General features: G+C 37.5%; 1 protein-coding gene across 1 annotated transcript in view; it reads left to right on the forward strand.

Moving 5' to 3' along the window:
- LRRC2 (leucine rich repeat containing 2) overlaps nucleotides 1-17,872 on the forward strand; it is a 108,838-nt gene that overhangs the window by 57,275 nt on the left and 33,691 nt on the right. The window contains exon 5 of the mRNA XM_058172661.1: nucleotides 3,584-3,720. Within this exon, the coding sequence (XP_058028644.1) occupies nucleotides 3,584-3,720 (137 nt within the window). The remainder of the gene's footprint in view (nucleotides 1-3,583; nucleotides 3,721-17,872) is intronic.

A 17,872-nucleotide genomic window follows, 5' to 3' on the forward strand; every position in this document is an offset into this window, starting at 1 on the left:
AATAAAAAGAGGGTTTTTGGGACTAATTGTGTGCTTTTTACTGTCTCAGGAAGCCTAGGTCAGAACAAGTTTCCATTGTAACATGACAGTTATTAGGTGAGATGTGCTCCATTTTACAACCTTTTTTTGTCACAATTGTTAAGTGGCTCACTATAGTTGTTAAGTGAATCATACAACTGATAATCGAATCTGGCTTTTTCCATTGACTGTGATTGTTGGAAGTCAATTGGGAAGGTTACAAAGGGTGAACACATTATCCCAAGACATTGCAACTGTCATAAATGCATGCCAGTTGCCAAGAGCCCAAATTCTGATCACATGATTATGGGGATGTGCAATGCTCATAAGTGTGAAAATTGATCACTTTTTTCAGTGCTGTTGTAACTTTGAACGGTCACTAAATGAACAGTTGTAAGACAAGGACTACCTCTAGAGAAGCTCATTATGAAACTAACAACGGTTGGTGAAAAGTCAAGTTAATGTTAAGTATTAAGAAGTTAGAGCTGCTATATGGTTAATCTACAGGTATATCAGTGGTGGGTTTCAAAATTTTTTACTACTGGTTCTGTGGGTGTGGTTTGGTGGGTGTGGCAGGGAAAGGATACTGTAAAATCTCCATTCCCACCCCACTCCAAGGGAAGGTTACTGGGACATGGGAGGCAGAGAATAGATGGGGGCGGGGGCAGTTAGAATTTTTATTACTGGTTCTCTGAACTACTCAAAATTTCCGCTACCGGTTCTCCAGAACTGGTCAGAACCTGCTGAAACCCATCTCTGAGGTACATGCTTAGTGAATTTATAGCTGATAATGAAGAAGTAAAGATTTTGCCTTGTTTCACTGGGTTCAAGAATGCTTAAAAGTGGCTAAAGTGTTTTGAGATTTCAAATGGGATTTAACCCTAGGAGGAAAGGCAATGTCAAATGTAGACAAGATAGTGAAAAGGTTATTTTAGTGACAACAAACATTACAATACCTAAAAGAAGCCTTCCAGTGTTAACCTTCATTATGAAAACTGGCCTTTGAGAAGCATAGGAAGAAAGGGAATGTGCTATTTGAGTTGTGGATTGGGAGACAATTACTCAGAGTCCTGTGGCCTACAAAAAGCCCCTAAGTCATTGAAAAATACATAGTGTATAGCTCCAAGGAAAATCCTTATTAACACATACTGAAAGGCTCATAGAAATAATAATGTTTTAACATCTGGTTACTGACAAATAACAGTAGCCCTGATTTTATCACAGCAAAAAAAAAAAAAAAAAAAGGAAGCAGAATATTATGGAAGCTATCAGGAACTGACTGCATTGGTTAAGGGAGGCAGTAAGCATTCCCTTGTTCCTTAATAAAAGCTGCAAAAAGATATGTACATATGTGAATCAATTTTAACTTCCCTGAAAAGAGGAGGCTTTGTGCAAAACGTTTGGAAAGCAATATTTTTGTATCCTAGAAGGCATTGACAGAATTATGTTAGTGCTTTTACCCAAGTCTTCTGGAACTAAGCAGTGATGCAATTTCAAGTAAGAACTTCTGCTGGGTATTTCTATTCCCTTCCTCCCTTCCCATTCCCTTTTTCTTGGACTATGTATTATGTCTTTCAGATTGTAAGCCTCAGGGTAGGGACTGTCTGATTTTTGAAATTTGAAGGCTGCTGCAGAAGCCTTGTCACAATTTGTGAACCAAAAGAGAGAGGAAAAGCCAAGAGTGAAATTAACTTAGTCTGTTTTGCCAACATCTGAACCTCTTGCATAATTCCCCAAAGATTCATAATCATTTGAACAGTTATATTTAGAACAAAGAATTTAAAATAAACTTTCAGGCCAAAAACATCAAAGAGCTTTACAGTAGTCCGCTTCCAAATTCCCCAGGAACACACTTAATTGTTTAAATTGGCTAATATTATGATTAAACATATAATTTATATTTCAATTCTTTCTAACATGGATTTTAAAAATAAGCCAACCTTAAAGTAAAAAGCAAAGCCCGGCTTGTATCCATGCATTTTTTCATAGCAGGGTTTATAAAGGTATCTGGTAGAGTCTTTTTTTTTTCCAGGAAAAGAGAAAAAAAATACCCTTAATAGGCATTTCTAAATAACTAGTCAGCAATTTAAACATGATTTAAGAAACGATCAGATTAATACTTATAAAAACTTGCTGACTGTGGAAAAAATAGATTGTGTTACTTTGATGCCTGCGATGATGCTTACCAAGTATTTTCCTTAATTCTGTGGAACACAAAGGAAGTTCTACCTGTTCTACAGGGAACCAAAATAATTGTACCTTTTTGAGGGACAGGCTTATTTAGACCATCAAAAGTTGTCTAAAGTGAAAGGTACTGTACATTAACAGATAATCCTCAGCCACAAAATTATAAATACATTTTAGCAGCTGGAGTGGATTGGGTAGAAGAGTTAATGCTGGCTACAATGGTGCAAACCATTAAACCAAAGGTGAAATCCAATTTTTTTTACTACCTGTTCTGTGGATGTGGCTTGGTGGGTGTGGTGTGGCTTGATGCGCATGGCTTGGTGGGCGTGGCAGGGAAAGGATACTGCAAAATGTCCATTCCCTCCCAACTCCAGGGGAAGGATACTGCAAAATCTCTATTTCCATCCCACTCTGGGGCCAGCCAGAGGTGGCATTTGTCAGTTCTCCGAACTACTCAAAATTTCTGCTACTGGTTCTCCAGAACCTGTGAGGACCTCCTGGATTTCACCCTTGCTCAAAGCTTTCACTTAACTCTTATAAGACAAAACTTCGCAATTAGTTTTTAACAAACATTTTTATTGAGAAAGCAATCTAAAGAGTAAATTTTAAATAGATTGAGTGGAATGGAATTTTGAACATTTGATGGGTAACCGTGTTGATGTTTGCAACAAACATTTCAATAGAATTTAGATTATAGTTTATTCAATAACAATAATAAACCAATTTTGAACTTACTGCCTTTATAAAGCAAAGGAATTAATGAAACACGCTGAATGAATGAATCAGGATATTTCAGCAATCATTTCTGATGGGAAGAAATCATTCTACATATTAATTTGACTTTGGCTCAGGGTTTAATAATTTTAGATTTCCATATGCTTTTGAACAATGTACCTGGTACAGAAAAATTAATGGTTGGCAATGAAAATGAATTCTCCATGCCTTATTTATTGCTAAAAGACTTGTTCTTCAATATTGGAAAGATAAATTTATGGCCCCAATTACTCAGTGAATTAAAGACTGATGGTTCTTGTAACTTATGAACAAGTTGCTTACAATGTAGATTATATATGGACAGTTATAATGAAATATGGCCATCCTTTATTGACACATTATATCAAACCTTATATAGAATAATCCATATACATATGTAGTGTCTCATTCCCTGAATTTTTTTTCTTTTGTTTAATTAAATAAGGCTTTTTTTTAAAAAAAGTAAGAGTTCTACCCTGTTTTCCCAAAAATAAGACCTCCCTGGATAATAAGCCCAATCGGGAATCAGAACTCTCTGCTCCCATTAGCATGACCATACCTATTCCTGCTGTTGCACTCAATTGAATTATTGCTCAGCTAATTTTAACTCACTTTCTTTTGACAGGTTGTTTAAAAAACCTAAAAGAGCTGAATGTAAGTTTTAACCGTTTGAAGACTATCCCTCCAGAACTGGGAAACTGCGAGAATCTTGAAAAACTTGATTTGTCTGGAAATTTAGAACTAATGGAGCTTCCATTTGAAGTAAGACTTTGAGCTCACTTTTGATGTATTGATCAATTGAAGAACGGCATGTTTAAAGATAATTTGATTCCCAATTAGTTAAGGCCATGTTAAGTATTACACCATTACAAATGTATCCTATGGCTCGGTGGTAATTTAATTACCTCATTTTTAGGAGTCATGTAAATAAAGAACCTCAGTGAATTAGATATGAATTTGTTTACCTATGACAGATTTTGAATCTGCATGTGTATGTGCCTGTGGACAGAAGACCAAATTATGCCAAAACATACTTTGTTTAAGGCTAATTGTGTGAATGGCTTTGTGCCATGAAAAACAAAATTATGCAGACAGCTGGACCCATGCTATGCCATGAAGACTTGGCTGGTTAAAAATATTTGGCTTGGTTTCAAGACTGCCATTAGCAGCAAAACATGGCTTGGCAAAAATTCAGGGCATTTCCAGACAACCAACATTCCTGTCACCTAAGACTCCTGACCTGACTAAGAAGAAGTTGGGATGGAGGAGATCAAGTTATTTATTTCATTTTAAGTCCACAGTTGTTGCAGGGAGGTAACAAACAATTTTTCAAGACAATATAGAAGCATATATACAGTATTTTCTTCTGCTTTATAGAAAGCAATAAAGAAGAAAAGACTTTCAAATGCCTTTCACAATAGCAACCTAGTTAGCCTTCTCTCTTGCCCCATTACTTTTGTTGACTAATTAGAGCTGGGAACCGAGTACCCACTCCTTTCAATAAAATCTAAAGCTGCCTAATTCAAAGCACAGCAGCAAAATGTGGTTTTCATGAAATTCACAGAATATAGTCAAGGCCTGAAACCTGAGTTCACTGCATATTGTACCCCGTAGTGGGTTCTGCTTATCTTCACTACCGGTTTGAAACTGTGAGCATTTGAACTTGCTTTGCTCACATGTGGTGCTTCTGCGCATGTGCAGAACCTTCTGCGCTTTCACAGAGCATCCATGATGATGTCCAGGCAGGTGGGTGGAGCCTCCCACCGCTGCCACTACTGGTTTGCCCAAACTGGGGCAAACCGGTAGAAACTCACCACTGCAGTAAAACCGGCAGGAGGCTCCGCCCACTGACCCGGACATCTTCATAGGCGATCTGCACATGCACAGAAGCTTCTGCGCAGAAACCTCAGCGCATGTGCGCATGCTCCTGTTGCAAACTGGTAGTAAAGGTAAGTAGAACCCAACCCTGCACCACTGGTGTGACCGCATCATCAAGAAGCATTCAAATAGCATCAATTCTGGAATTTTTCTGTTAGCTTAAATCTTAGCTCCTTGATGACACAGTCACAATAAGCACTTCCAGATGGGGACGTATATCCTTTCATGACTGAGCTGAATCCCACCATATATATAGCGGGGATCAGCTCAGTCCTGAAAGGATATACATCCCCATCAAGCAGTGCCCACAGTTGCACACCTTTGTGGTGCAGCTGAAATCTTTTACAAATTGCTTAGGAAAAGAAAAAATATTTAATATTCTGTAAAAATATTAGGAATATGTACTCAATCCATCTGCATGTGGCCAAAAGCCCATAGGATACTACGTCTTGTTACACGCCTAACAGAGGGCAAAGTGAAATCATAATAATTATAGTAGTATTTTTCTATTGCTCCCTCTGCAAGATGAGTAGAAACATGCTCACTGAGACCATTTCTACTGCATTCGATTATTTTTATTTCATTAATAGCTCCTAAGGTCTTAGAAGTCTATTAATTTTTGCTGGAGATATTAAGCACTGAATAGTGTTACTGATTTAAAGACTGCATAATTTACTTAATGTGTTATGAGGTAATTGGAATATTGGGCCTAAGGTTGCATTTGACGATTTAGTATAATAAAATGCTACAAAAAACAAAAAGTTTTAAAATATTTTTAAAAATGATATGATTTAGTCCTTGGTTCAATTACCAAACATAGGTTTGCAATTATGTGATGATTTTAAAGTTCTCATACTAGAGATTGGTGCTAAATTAGCATAACACTGTCCAACATGCCCACTGAATCTCCACAAACTTGCCATTTGGTTCCTATGTCTTCAAGGAAGGAGGCACAAGTATTAGAACACTAAAATGATGGGGTGTGTGTAGAGTATTGGATGTAAGTGTGTATCATTTTAGCAATTGTCTATCCATTGCAGGATGAAGTCCTCTTCTGTATGTTTCCAATCTATACGGTCCTGAATTTTCTTTTGAGAATTGGGCCTACAATACTTGCTGATGTTGTTGCTCCACCTTGTATACAAGTGTGTGAGTGTGTATACACATACACATATATATATATATATTTTTTACATTTATACCCCGCCCTTCTCCGAAGACTCAGGGCGGCTTACAGTGTATAAGGCAATAGTCTCATTCTATTTGTATATTTTTACAAAGTCAACTTATTGCCCCCCCAACAATCTGGGTCCTCATTTTACCTACCTTATAAAGGATGGAAGGCTGAGTCAACCTTGGGCCGGGCTCGAACCTGCAGTAATTGCAGGCTACTGTGTTCTTAATAAGCCTTAATAACAGGCTTTTACCAGCGTGAGCTAAACCGGCCCCTATATATGAAAGTTTATGCAGTGAGCAATATTATTATGTGAACCAAATGCTTTAATCCTCAGGATTATAGCATCTTTCACATAGAGACTGTTTAAAATTTTATACTAGCCTTAAGCTGTATGTATGTATGTATGTATTTTGTTTCTTTGTTTAGTGATCTTCTTTTCATAAAGAGGACTGGAAATATGAAGTAAAATGAACTAAACTAAAAGAACTAAAAGGTTAAAACTTTTAAAACCACATTCTATAAAAATGCATCAAGCTCATCTCTGCTTTAAAGCAAATATATTTGTTATGATCAGCTTTGTGCTGTGGAATTTCTTAGTCAAGGAAGTGTCATTTTTGAATACTATTTAAGAAATATAGAAACAATAGAAGAGAACCCGAGAGTATCTGCTTTCTGGTACAGATTCCCCATTTCTATAGAATCGAAACATTTTAATGTCACTTGTGAAAATGCCCTTTGGGTCTCCTCAGATGATTTGGGGCACTCAAAGTTGTTAGACAATGGCAAGGCAGACTGCCAATTATATGGAAATTACATTCTTCAGCAAATTAATGTGCAGTATTTCATCACTGAAAAAAATGCAATTTTTCATTTGGCAGGAATGTCTCCTGCAGTAACTGATGACATTTGGACAATGTGTGTTGGCTTGTGCAAATACGAAAGACACCTGTCAGCAAGTGTCTATGAAAATTGAACCCTATGTGTTAATAAATTGTGACACGCACGCAAATCAAATGGAATGTTGCTTTTAAAAAATGGAACATGCACTTCTTTTCTATTATTAAAAATGAGATGGAAATGAAAACACTTGTTCTTAGAATAAATGCAGGCATGAGAAGCCATTCTGAGAAAGAACTTAAAGGCTTAAAGTTTCACAGCTAAGAGCTCACTTCCTATTAGATTTCTTGGAAGTTTTTAAAAAAAGATTTACCAACATGCTTTTTTAAAGATAATTGTTACTTTCTTTCCTAGTATATGTTTTAAAGGCTGAGTACTACTTCGTTATATTATAGAGGCGCAGCAATTCTCATAAAGGCTGATCCAGTATGTCATGATCCCTAGATAAAGTTCTACCACCGAATGTAGAGGCCTTTAATTAGCAATGTATAAAGCTGTTAAGATACAGCCAGCTTTACCAGCATCTCATTCTCCTTCGTGAAGACAAGCTATACTTTTTGTTTTAAAACAAAATAAAAATCTAGGTTAACAGGATGGAGGTCGGAGCCCCCAGTGACAAAAAGGGAGATGACAATACAACACAACACGAGAAATAGACTTCCTAGAGAAGGGTTTTTCTTGTAGAAACGTTATGGCTGCCCATCTTTAGCTACATTCACCAGACCTGGTTGATTGTGGGTGGGTAATTTAACTAGAGAGCAGCCCCAAGGCTTTGGGTCAGAAATTTTAAAACGTACTGAGTTTTTGCCTATCATATATTACCCTACTTATTTCATCATCTTTGACTGCAATTATCTGCACTTCTAATACTGTGGTCAGTGACTACAACAAAAAACCAAAGCAAACCATGGAATGTGGACTCAGTTAATGGATCTGAATCCATTAACTGTATAAAATTAAATTTTGTATAAAATTTATACAAATAAGAAGGGGCACAATCCAAGCAAGGATAAGCCATGCAATTCCCAAACCAATGGCTCCTAACATCACCGAGCAAAAGACTTTTGCAGCTTTCCTATCTTTCTTTCCTTATGTCAGGGTTCCAAGTAACAGCCCATAAGAAATCAAAACTTCAATGCAGGGTTCTGCAAAGTATAGATTTATTAGGCATGTCATATTGGCAAAGCTGGTGAAAACCCGAATCTGAAGTCCCCCAGGTTTTCCCCACCCAGTTCAAAATCCAAAGTTCTTCCCCACATTACACACAACCATCACATGCCCCAATCAGGTGTCTCTCCCCATACCGGATGCCTCCTATCCACAGCCCTCCAGGTGCTGGTGAGAGTGTCCTTGGTTCCCAGAAGAAAGAATGTTTTTTTGGCTACATATCCCCCCTTAGCTCTCTCTACTTCCCCTTCCTTTCCCACAGCTCTAGCTAGCCTCGCTGTGGCAACCTTGAAGATGCTCAAAGATGGATCCAGGGTTGACACCTTAATAGATTTTATTTATTTTTTTTGGTCAAAGAGGGCACACAATCCAGAATTGTTGAGGAAATAAGGGTTTGGGGGAGATAAGTAAATATTAATTCTGTAAATTGCATCACTGAAACACCCTTCAATTACTATTCCATGTTTTAAGTAGATGAATTGTAGAATTAAAAACCTTTAGAATCCCTTTTCAAACTGACATTTCTCCCCTGTCCTGTGAAGGGGAAGGCCGATACATGCGCCAAATCTTTCACTCTTCCTCTTTACCAAATGTCTGACAGTTTATGAAAAGGAACAGCTGAGTTCTAGAGAAACAGGAGAGTTCAGGGTGTTGATACTGACATCACCTATATTTTCTTTTTTTCAATATTAATAGGAAGGTGTGAAAAGCAAAAGAACAGGTGTGAGGGATCAAATGTCAAGTGGGCTTCCACAGAAGCATTAGCACCACATGAGGTCCTATAAATGTTTGGAGAGATTAAAGAAGCATGTGCAAAGAACCCAGAGCAAGACAATCATTCAATGGTTTTAAATCAATTATATATAATTCAGATAAGAACATTGTGAATATTGCCATTTTTCTTCACAGGGAAAAGCCAGTTGGATATGTTAGGAGAGGCAAAAAGTTGAGTTCCAGTGCAGTGCATCAAAAGGAGATTGATCAAAAGGAGTCATCATTTCAGGCAGTATCTATTTTTAGCTTTGATCAACAGCAGCTTGTTTGGGGGAAAACATCCTCTCTAGTTCAATCAGGGCTAAAGGACAGATTTTCTATAAATTGAAAGAGCTTCTGATTCAAGGCAGATGGGTTCGTTGTATCTGCAGATGCTAAACTGTTATAAGAGAATTCTACAAGCATTAACCCCATTTGCTGTGTTCTTTTGCTTCAAGCTTTAATGAGCATAGCTGCAATACTGGGAGTGCTACAAAACCTATAGGCAAACAAACAAGCTGTTCTGCATCAAAACTTTCTTGAACAAATCTGGAAGAACTCCCTAAGACAAAACATTTTGTTCCAGTAATGGAAAACTCAGTCCAATCTCAGAAAAGAATTCTATTCTCCACATATTCTGGGCTTTAAGTCAAAGGCAAGCAAACCTTATTTTAACTGACTCAGCAGGTGCTTTATTTTCTAGAGAAAGGGAGAGGAAGCAATTTCTCCCCGAGTTTGCTCTTTTAAGCAGAAAAGGCTTTAGATCCAGAAGTTCTTCACCCACAATTATATATGGTATTCCTGATCAGTCTTCCTTCCTGGTACATCTTATTGCAGATAGATCCAAAGCAAAGGGTAGGATCTGGAAGTTTTATAAATTAGGCAGGGTGGAAGGTCCCAAGCAGTTCTTCTAATGCCTTGGTTGTTGCTCCTAAAGATCCCTCACATATGTTTATAAATTGCAGTGTTGTTTAATATGACAAAAGAGGAAAAAGATTAAAGAGGCAGTTGGAAAGTAATTGTATGAGCTTGTTTAATATTACGTACATCCAAACAGAATAGAGTGCAGATTGATTTAGTTTTGTCTAAGTCGCACCAACAATATTCAGAAAGGAACTCATGGCATCCCCTTCAAAGGATATGCACAGCTCTCGGTTTAGAAAAAGCACTTAAGCACTTTGAGAGTGTATCTTGGGGTGCTGTCTTAGCATTCACTCAGCTCCTTGACTTGCTAAATTTGAAACTGAATAATTGTTCTGGCTGGGTTGTTTTTTTAAAGAAAACTATGTTTTATGTGTTAGTCAAGTGTTGTCCTGTAGAGATCCTGAAGCTCAGAAAACCAATCACGAAGGCCTTTTAGTCAGTCCCTTCTTTTATCCAAGACTTGGTCGAATCTCAATTAACAGTTGGAAACATTTCGTTTTCAAGAATGATAATGTGAAATTGAAACAGCAAAGATTAATTTGACTTACTTTGGTCCAAATCAATCAAACTGATGATTTTCCCAACTTTATTCTTGATTTCCTAGTAGCAGCAATAAAAGTTATACTGGAAAATAGAGACATTGGCACACTAAATGACAATTGATTCACCTTGACATAAAAACAGATCTAAGCTTTTATATACCCCAAATCAGCTTGCTTAAGAAACAATAATATCTTTTCTACAGTGAACTAGTTTTAATAAGTATCTTAATGTGTTTGATTCAACTTCCATACAGATAGAAAAAGTTCATAATTATGCTCATAAATGATTTTCAAAAAGTGTAATGCTGTTTTGACAAAGCATAAAAATATAGGTTCTCCAGTTACTGTGGAAATATGATTCAATAATTCTACTTGTAAGCAATTGCCATTTTGCAACACCATCATCCATCAGCCCAGCTGATAGCATCTTCAAAGTATCACTGACTGAAATGTTGCTGCTATAATAGCACATTGCTAAAGATCAGGCCTTTTTTTTAAGCTGTGCTTTAACATTTACCTCCCATCTTTCCCCTGACATTTATTTCACATCTGACATTCCTATCCCCTTCCAGAGGTCTATGCTGCTGATATTATCTTTTAAAGCATTCTCAATATTTTCAACCCTGAAATGAACAGTCATTGTTTTTCCCCCACCCCAATAAAATAAAAGGATCTTGCCAAGGAGAAGTTTTATCATGCCCTTTGCAGTGAGTGGGTTGTTGTTGGATTGTATTAATTCAAATGTTTGCAAATAAAATTACTTCGGTAAGAACATTCTGCTTGTCCTCTAGGAAGCAATGATTGATTTACCTTATGCTTCAAAAAAATGTTTTTATTTTTTTGTGAAAAATAAAATAACAGCTTCCGTCGCTGGGGTTTCTGGTTACATCAAATTATTGTTGATTAGTAATTTCAGAGTATTTTCCTTTGGGGCAACATTTCCATATTAGTTGATTCTGCAAGCTACAAATGGGTATTTTTTTTTAAAAAAAAATAGCAATTAAAGGGAAACATGAATTTAAAATAATTCAGGACAAGGTGGGAATGGGATGAATTTAGTCTTATTTGCATAGTTTGCTCTTCTTTTTTAAAAAACTAGATTCCTCATGATCCTCTCATGTGGTTTAAATTATAAAGGAAAAAATGGATACATAGCAAAATGTAAGTAACTTTGTGTCAAATAATTCTGAACTTGCACTCTTGTTTTTCAGCCTCAGGTGTGCCTTCCTGGATGGTACCCAGTACCATCTGATACCAGCTAGTGACATTTGCTATCTGATACCTTGCAGCCTACCTCTTTCTCAGCTTTGATTTAAAATTGATGTTGTCAGTTTATTGTGGGGTTTCATGATGGCTATGCATGATATTCTGAACAGGATGATAATTCAGCTCTATGAAAATCCATCTAATTCTTGAGGCCAGTTCAAAATATGAAACAACCACAGACAGTGGTTCCCAAAAGTTTCTTTGAAGGGGCAAACTTCAAAGCCAACTTTCCAACTTGTGTAGCTTAATGACATAGATTTATCCCATGCCAACACTGCACAATCTGAAAGCTAGTCCTGGTATGGAGCATCCCCATGAAGTTAGGTCCTACCAAAGTTATAGAGAATAGCAATCTGCTATTGGCTTGGTTTCTCATCTCCTTGAACAGCTTTCAAGGCTGAGATTTCTTGCATGTAATAATCTCTTTATCCTGGAAGCCATATTTAGTTCCCCTTGCATTAGTTCAACCTTTCTTTAAAATCTTTCAACCTTCCTTCCATTGCATTCTAGTATTTTCTACTATCTTCTTTCCTTTTTATTTCTAATCTGATGTCAGGGTTCCAAGGAACACCCCAACGAAATAAAACTCTGAGGCTTGAGGTTCCTCAAAGTTCCAATTTATTAGAGAGGTGATGTTGGCATAGCTGGGAAAACCCGAAACAGAAAGCTTCCGGGTTTTCCACACCCAGTTGACAGTTCACAGCCCTGCCCCACACCCACAAGTTCATCACATTGTCCAATCAACTCTTCACACTCAATTGGATATAATCTTCAGGCAGTCTACATCAGACGCAGGCAAAAGTCCTTGAATACGGAATGTTGTTATGACTAACTTCCTACCGCTCCAACACAACCCCCTCCCAACTTCCCCAGCTAAAATATGTGGCAGTTAAGAAGCAAAAAGAAAATTGCCTTCCAAAACTGACATCTGTCTTGCAGAATTGCAAATGCAGCTGCAGCAAGAGTAAGGGCAACAAGAACTATATAAAAAAAGTGTTTTCAGGGACACTGAGCTTTTTATGCCAAGCATTCCTTTTGTTCTTTCTGTCTCTAATGCTTTCTGTTTAGTATAGCATGATGCTATTAGTGATTGTTTCTTAAGTAGTCATTTCCTATTTCACACTTCCAGGGCTTCAATTATTGGTTTTTAATACCAGGCACAAGACTTTCAAAATAATACTGTTTCACTATATGAAAGAAAGAGGAAATTAATCCTTACCCCTGTCATCATAGTCATGGCAGGGGTGTTGAATTGAAAGGAGGCAGACACTACAAGGGGAAATTCATGAGGGACTTCCAAATACCCATGCTAATCTGCTAGAGGAAAACACTTCAACAGACCAGCACTTCTCAGAATGCAAGGGGTCTTATCCCAATTGCCATTTTTACTTCCTTCACATCCTTTTTTTTTTCCAAATGAGAAAAACCAATATTATTATCAGTGGTGGGTTTCAAATTTTTTTACTACCGGTTCTGTGGGTGTGGCTTAGTGGGCATGGCAGGGGAAGGATACTGTTAAATCTCCATTCCCACCCCACTCCAGGGGAAGGATACTGCAAAATCCCCATTCCCTCCCAATCAGCTGGGACTCGGGAGACAGAGAATAGATGGGATCCAAACTACTCAAAGTAGATCCGAACTACTCAAAATTTCCTTTTCTCCTTCCAGTCAGAACCTACTGGAACCCACCTCTGATTATTATTCTATCTGAACTGAGAAGGATCAGGTTTCTTTAACTCCTCCTTTGGTTTGTGCAACCCATGGAGCTGATCTATTCCCTCCTATTGGAGGGAAATCTTGCTTCCTGGGTCTTTAGCTCAGTCAACCAGTAGAATCTTCTCTCTATGCTAGAAACATACTTGCTTCCTCATTGACCTTCCAGTGTTCTATTGTTTATTTATGACAATTGTTATTGTCAAACTTTCAAGGTGGTTAAAACTTACTATCTTTCATTTCCTCCTTCGCAATTCCAGACAACCTAGCAATATATTCCCATGGGCATATTTGGAAAAGCATCTGAATGGAAAAAAAAACCCAAAACACCTCAGCTTGCCATAATCTCATACATGTCATTCCACAATAATGTTTGGAATGTAATGACAGTATGGCGCCATGGCAACTGAAGCACTTTTCAATGCATTCATTTTCATATCGATTTTTCTTTGCTGCTGATCCTTACGCACCTGTTTGAGATAGAAAGGACTGTAAAAACAGCAACAACAACTGTGTGCATGTGTGAAAGTGCTATTGATTTGTTAAATGTTATTTTTGCGGAGGTGAGGACTAAGAGAGCTTTATTAGCGCACAGTTGAGGGAAGCTAAGAGATGAGACATAACAATTTGAAGCAGAAGGGAAGAATAAAAGAGCAGCATTTGGTGCTGCAAAATTCTTAATGTGCCGAAGGATGGCTAGTTAAAATAATGTGGCAAATTGGTATAGCTCCTTGATTTGTATATTTTTGTAAAACTAGTGTGCTGTCTGGAGTCTGTGGAAATAGGCAGTTTATAGGATTTTGTGATGAATAGATAAACTTTATTTATCCTTAAAGAAGATGATGAAGTGAAAATAAAGCACATTGCAATTTAAGTTGAATTTTAAAGTGTTGAGAAACAGATTGTGGGATGGAAATGCCCATCATTAAATTGCCTTTTGCTGAACAATAATAACCTGCGAACCTGCAATATAAAACAATTTTGGGTATAATAACTGGCATTACTAGACAATAAATAGCATTCTACATTGTTTTTGCAAAGCTTTTGTTTTACTTCTGCATCCTGTGGTTTGCAGAAAAGTAATGCCTTCCAGAAAAACTGTGCATTCCAGCAGAGAGATTAGAAATGCACAACTTAAAGAATTAAAGGTAAAATAAATAGAGTGGGAAGGCAAATGATACTGAGGACACCAGCAGATTTTTCTTCATTCATTCGTGTCTCCTTTAGGATTTAACTCATCAGATGTTGACTCATCTAATGGCTTGAATTTAGACACTATCACGCTTAAAATTCTAACCCACTGAAGTCAATGCACCATTCAATTTTGTAGGTTTATACTATTATCCAACCCAATGTATATAATTAATGGTAATGTTGTTTTAGAAAAGTGAATCAACAATTGAAATTATCATGGACCTTTTTATTTCTGATATGCTATGAAATGAGAAGTTCCTGCTGAAACCACAATCAAGCAACCTTATCAGCAAATCCTTTTCAATGACACAAATAAATAAAGAAGAACTGAAAACACATCCATTAATCACAAAACTCTTGCCACTTAGGAATGGAAGCTGGAAAGCAGTGGGATCTTTGAAATGTGCACAGGCAGCATTTTAAAATTAAATGATGAAGATCAACAGAAATATTGGTTGTTTATCAAACAAAGATGACAATTGTTAATGAAAATCAGGACAGAAGTAAGGGTGGCTGGGACGTTTAACTGGCACAGAGTCTGCATTAGAGCTGATTTAGAGTTAGAAGGGAAATTACTTGAAAGAAAGGGAGGTAAATGCTGCTAACAATGAAACAATGATGTAGGTTTTTTAAAAATAAATCGTTACAAGAAGTTGCAGAAATTCGCTTAACTTCTAAAAGGAATAAAATATATAGGACTTCCTTTATTAAAAGCATTATATAACTACCATAATTTCCTCTGAGTCCGTGAGCAAAAGGATTAACTAATAAATCCATCTAGTTTCAGTATAGAATGGAAAGGAGCTGCTATTTCTTACTTAAAATCAGTTTTAACTCCTGGAAACTGACAGATTTTTTGGGCAAGATTTTTTGGAAGTGGCTTGCCATTGTCTCTTTCTTGGGGCTGAGAGAAGAGTGACTGACTCAAAATCACCCAGCTGAGCTAAGGCAGGACTAGAATTAATGGTTTCCCAGTTTCTAGCCTGTTGCCTTAACTACTGGACCAAACTGGCTCTAATTTCTTAAATATAGCCTCAAACAAAATACCTAATGGAACTTTATTATATCTTGTTAGTCTATCCATTAATATTTCTCAATCAGATCCTATTTCCAAGGGACTAGAAAGTTTAAGGAAGACAGTCTATAGAGATTCTCAGTCATCCAGGTAATGGTTGTCCCAAAGGTGCTTTTTCAGGACGCAACTTGACTTTCTTGTTTTTGAAGTAGTTTCACTTCTCATCCAAGAAGCTTCTTTAGCTCTGACAAGCTCTGGTGGCTCAACAGACTAATGCAGTCTGTTATTAACACAGCTGCTTGCAATTACTGCATGTTCAAGTCCCACCAGGCCCAAGGTTGACTCAGCCTTCCATCCTTTATAAGGTAGGTAAAATGAGGACCCAGATTGTTGGGGGCAATAAAAGTTGACTTTGTATATAATATACAAATGGATGAAGACTATTGCTTGACACAATGTAAGCCGCCCTGAGTCTTTGGAGAAGGGCGGGATATAAATTCAAATTAAAAAAAAAAAAGCTGCTTGTCCATTCCTCACTATCCTGTCAGAGCTGAAGAAGTTTCTTGGATGACAAGTGAAATGTCTTCAAAAGAAAAAACAAGAAACTCCATTGCCTCCTGAAAAAGCATCTTTGGGACATTTAAGGAAGACACTTTTTGTGGCATGATATTATCAACACTTGAAGAAAGTAATGATCCTCTAAAAATATTGCAGATTTTAATTATCTAGGCATACAACCTCATACCAACTATGTTATATATCAGTTAGATACAGTAAAGCAGTGATGGCAAACCTTTTTGGTACTGTGGGGGTAAGACACTCCTGGTCTCTCTCTCTCTCTCTCTCTCTCTCTCTCTCTGTGTGTGTGTGTGTGTGTGTTCCAGCATAACTGGAATGCCTTGAGCAATTTTAATCAAACTTGGTATACAGATAACTTACTCTCTGGAAAAAAATACTGTTGGGGTAAGACACCCCTAACATCTCTCGGGGTGTGTGTGTTTGTGTATGTCTCTCTGTGTGTTCCACCATAACTCTGGAATTCCAAGAGCAATTTTAACCAAACTTCGTACACAGATGACTTATCTTCTGGAAACAAATACTGTGGCAGTAAGACACCCCGCTCTGTGTGTGTGTGTGTGTGTGTGTGTGTGTGTGTGTGTGTGTGTTCCAGTTGAGCAATTTTAACCAAACTTGATATACAGATGACTTACTATCTGGAAAAAATATTATGGGGGTAAGACACCCCTAACACCCCTTGGGGGTGTGTAAGGGTGTGGGTGTCTGTGTAAGTGTGTGTTCCAGTGTGTATGTTCCAGCATAACTCTGGAATGGCTTAAGCAATTTCAACCAAACTTGGTACATAGATAACTTACTCTCTGGAAACAAATACTGTGGGGGTAAGACACCCCTAACACCCCTCAGTGTGTGTGTGTGTGTGTGTGTGTGTGTGTGTGTGTGTGTGTGTTCCGGCATAATTCTGGAATGCCTGGGCTTCTGAAATGAAAAGGAATGAATTATATCTATAGTGTCAAATCACAGTACTTTTGACAGCGATAGTGTGCTTTTTTTATTCAAGTTCTGTTAAGATACAGCCTGTTGTGCCTTAAATTGGCTTCTAATGTACATCACAATGGAGTTGCCGTGGTAATGGCTTCACAGTACTCCACAAGGGGGCTCCCTCTGGTAAGGGGGATTGGTTCTTAAACAAACAAACAAAAAATAAACCCCCTAGGCCCTCAGCTTCAAGCAAAGAGGGCAAGTTGTCGGGGGAGGTGGCTGCTAATGCAGATAATCACCTCAAAGGATGTTCCCTGTAGAATTTTTCCCAGGCTGCTGGCCAGGGCAATTAGGTCTCTAATTCTCACCACAGTGAGCGATGGCTTTTCCTGTCTAATACAGGATTGGGATAAGTCCTTTGGGAGAAGGGCGGTAAACAAATTAAATTATTATTATTATTATTATTATTATTATTATTATTATTATTATTATTATTATTATTATTATTATTATTATTATTATTATTATTATTAAATACCTGGGCAACACTAGGTTATCAGCTGTTGTGTCCCTCCTCCTAGTCCAGTGCAAAGACACACTGCAGTCATGTTTTCCATCTTTGATTCCAAACTGTAACTGTCTTACCTTATGCCCTTCCACCTTATGCCCTTCAGAGTGGAAGGTCTCCAGCATTTTATTCAATTCTAATGGCAACCCCAAAATTAAATTGGCTGCAGTACCTGATAAGTCCCTTCCCTCCCATGGTTAGTTGCTGCTCTGTGTGATAATTTTATGTTGCACTGCTAGGCGGCTCAGTTCTCTGCCATTTGGCAGTTGCTATTTTTTTCCCCAAAATTAATTTTGCAATTGATCCCATGATAGCTCACTAAG

Source organism: Ahaetulla prasina, chromosome 2 (assembly GCF_028640845.1).
Source record: "Ahaetulla prasina isolate Xishuangbanna chromosome 2, ASM2864084v1, whole genome shotgun sequence".
Classification (NCBI taxonomy): domain Eukaryota; kingdom Metazoa; phylum Chordata; class Lepidosauria; order Squamata; family Colubridae; genus Ahaetulla; species Ahaetulla prasina.